The 2,965-nt window shown below is 37.3% G+C and overlaps 1 protein-coding gene across 1 annotated transcript; it reads right to left on the bottom strand.

The window, feature by feature from the left end:
• Window positions 1-1,350: 1,350 nt before the first annotated feature.
• Window positions 1,351-2,565, bottom strand: LOC140451171 (uncharacterized). Its single transcript, XM_072544906.1, has one exon. The coding sequence runs from the start codon at window positions 2,563-2,565 to the stop codon at window positions 1,351-1,353; it is 1,215 nt and encodes a 404-aa protein (XP_072401007.1).
• Between the last annotated feature and the right edge of the window lie 400 nt (window positions 2,566-2,965).

Raw genomic sequence — 2,965 nt, 5'->3', positions numbered from 1 at the left:
CCATAGCCAAAAGGTCCCCGTTTTTTGGCGCCGGGAATTCGCCATTCATCCTTCCGTGAGGATAAGGACTAGTCGGTGATGCATGCTGAGATGCAGTTGGGCTGGTCTTCTCTTCTAGTGGTATTTATTGGTGTCACCTATTTGGCGTCAGTGACCCCACCAGTGCCTCGCCGACAATTTCCGAGCTACGAGCTTCCTGTTGGGGTGTGAGGGGGCGGGAAGTTGGATAGGGTGAGTCGGCTACTCCTAGATAGTCTGTCGAGGAAGGCTCGAAAAGTGTGTGTGTGTGTGTCAGGATCGAGGGCGGGGTCCCCGCACCGGCAGACGCGTCTAATGCGTGGGACCCCACCGCCGCCGGGTTTTGGAGTTTGGCGACTGAGATTAGAGAAATTTGGAGTAGCCGTAGGGAAGTTGGAAGGGTAAACTAAAAGCTGAAGGCGAAGGCGCCGCAACTGTTCGCCTCAATTGCCACGCCTTTCTTGCGTCCAGCGGCGGTGTCCGGCGGCCACCCGGTGCACAGGCGCTGGACGCTTAGGGACTGTGTTTAGTTTCACTGGTCGTGCTCCCCTCACAATTTCAGGGACCAAGACCAGTTACTCGGCCCTCCCACCAACGTCGAGGAAAAATTACAGTCCCGGGGAGGGACGCGCCTGGTTAGCAATATCTTCAAATCGATTTTCGGAGTGTTTATCATTTTTAATCTGTTCTTTTATATCATCCACTTCAATGTTGTCCAATATCGATTGTTTGATTTCACTTGTTTCAAAGTCAGTAGTTTCATTATCGTCATCATCGTTTTTAATGTACCTTAAAGGTTCATCGTTTTTTGTTTCATTTTCTGGACTGGAATTTTGTGAACTATTTAACTTGTTCTCGATATTTTTCAAGTGTTTTGTAATTGGATTAAATAAATCTTCTTGGATTATTTGTCCTTGTTTTAATTGTCTTAATTTACTTTGGATGTTTCGCCGTTTAGTTACAAGTTGTCTTTTCAAATCTTTATTCATCGTAAAATGTAGGTATTCGCTTAACTTCTGAACAGCTCTGGATCAGGTCTCGAACAGGTTCTGATCAGGTCTCGAACAGGTCCAGATCAGGTCTCGAACAGGTCTTGAACAGGTCTCGAACAGGTCTTGAACAGGTCCTGATCAGCTTTGAACAGGTCTTGAACAGCTTTCAAGCAGATTTGGTACTAGTCTAGCCCCCAATTAGACACTTATGTTTAACATCAACAAAGTTATGAAAATATTTATTGTGTACAGGGTGTTAAATAAGAGTAAACTTTTTTTTAACTTTTTATTTATACTTAAAAACCCAAAGTACAGATTTGCTTCATTAGATGAACTACAGTTAAAACATTTGAACTACATTGGTTAGAGGATTATAATTAACAATACGGTCATGTATAATTATACAATAAGCAGTTGTGTTAGCTGGTATATTCTTATTAGTTTCTATTTCTATTCTCATATCGACACTTCCTGATTTAATTGATTCATTTTGTCTGCTGCAATCAATAACAAATATCGGAGCAACAGCACAGAATTGTAACATAGTAAGGCATGGATCTCCTATGGATTTGTAATAGTACGACGGTTGAAATTGTGCATACATTTCATATGCAAGGGCATAATGTCTTTTACTAAATTTTAAGTTCAAATTGTCATACGGGTACATTTCAGAATTTAGAAATAGCTTTAAGTTTGTAAGATTACAGTGATCAAAATAGCTGTTCTCTTCTTTTATTGCATTCTTTTTGGCAGTTTGTAATGCAAACAAAACAAATCGTGGTCTCTCCAATAGACTGGTAGTTTTTACATTCCAGTTAAATTTCATTGTCTGAGGCAGTAGAGGAATTTCATGATATTCCCAGCTTCTATATGCAAGCTCCAAACTGGACCCATTTTCAATAAATTTATATAAACGTAACTTTTCTGAATCGGACACTTGAATATGAGGCATTTTCCATATTAATTTAAATATTTCCATTTTTGGTTTTTCAGTTTCTACTGTAGACATTACTGCATTTAAATCAGTTGAACTTCTTATCAATACGAGTTCTTGGCGTATGTTAATAAGAATTTTTGTAAAATCTTCAAAAAATCCAAGTACAAGTTTGAGTGGAATACAAACATTAAAATTTCCTACTCTATCAGCAACTGTTGGTGTGTCAGTAATACTCCAACCTATACAGTTGTATCGATTAGATTCAGTTTGTGTGAACGAAGCATAGTTTTTCATTGTCGTTTTTATACCTAAATTTCTCACTCTATCTATTACACAGCCTCCAATTTCATATCGTATTTCATCAAATAAATGCATCAAACCATTATTAATAAAGCGCAAAGTATTGCTTTCTTTCCCATCATTCGTTAAACGTCCTTCAATATACAGATAACTCTCAGAAGGTAGGCTGTATATATCTTGAGTCTGAATTGGTATTCTTATTTCATCACAATGATTAAAAGTTGCATTGGCATAGGGTAAATGACTGTGCATTTCTAGACTCACAACTGAATTGTCAACCAATACACGATCTCCAATATTTAAAATGTTAAAACTCATATTCACTCTTCTTACAAGTACACCTCAAGAAAATCCCAAGTATTCTAGTATTAATAAAAAACTTTATTCTACACCAAGTATTTCTTTTCTTTTTCCCTGTCACTGTCGTCGTTGTTGTGTTTTATTTTAAATTCTAGTGAGGTTAAAAAGACTTTGTTTTCTGTTGTCAACGGTTTGAGAGTCTGCTTGTCACTAATGTTTTTATCAACACTCTTAATATTATAATTATACACTGTCCACACCTGGATTAAATTTGCTACAGTTGTAAATTAAAACCATTATTTATACTTTTTTTAAATGTAGTCTTAACGTAATAACTTCTCGTGTGAAATTAACAAGATTACCGTCCTGGTCAACTATTTTAATGAAAATTTCATCAATATATCTATTTGTGACAGGT

This window comes from Diabrotica undecimpunctata, chromosome 9 (genome assembly GCF_040954645.1).
Source record: "Diabrotica undecimpunctata isolate CICGRU chromosome 9, icDiaUnde3, whole genome shotgun sequence".
Lineage (NCBI taxonomy): Eukaryota > Metazoa > Arthropoda > Insecta > Coleoptera > Chrysomelidae > Diabrotica > Diabrotica undecimpunctata.
The sequence above is the reverse complement of the archived record's forward strand: the minus strand, read 5'-3'. Positions and strand labels throughout refer to the sequence as shown.

Bases quoted from the DNA above. Each gene is read 5' to 3' on its own strand.
- LOC140451171 (XM_072544906.1), bottom strand. From the start codon at position 2,565: ATGAGTTTTAACATTTTAAATATTGGAGATCGTGTATTGGTTGACAAT.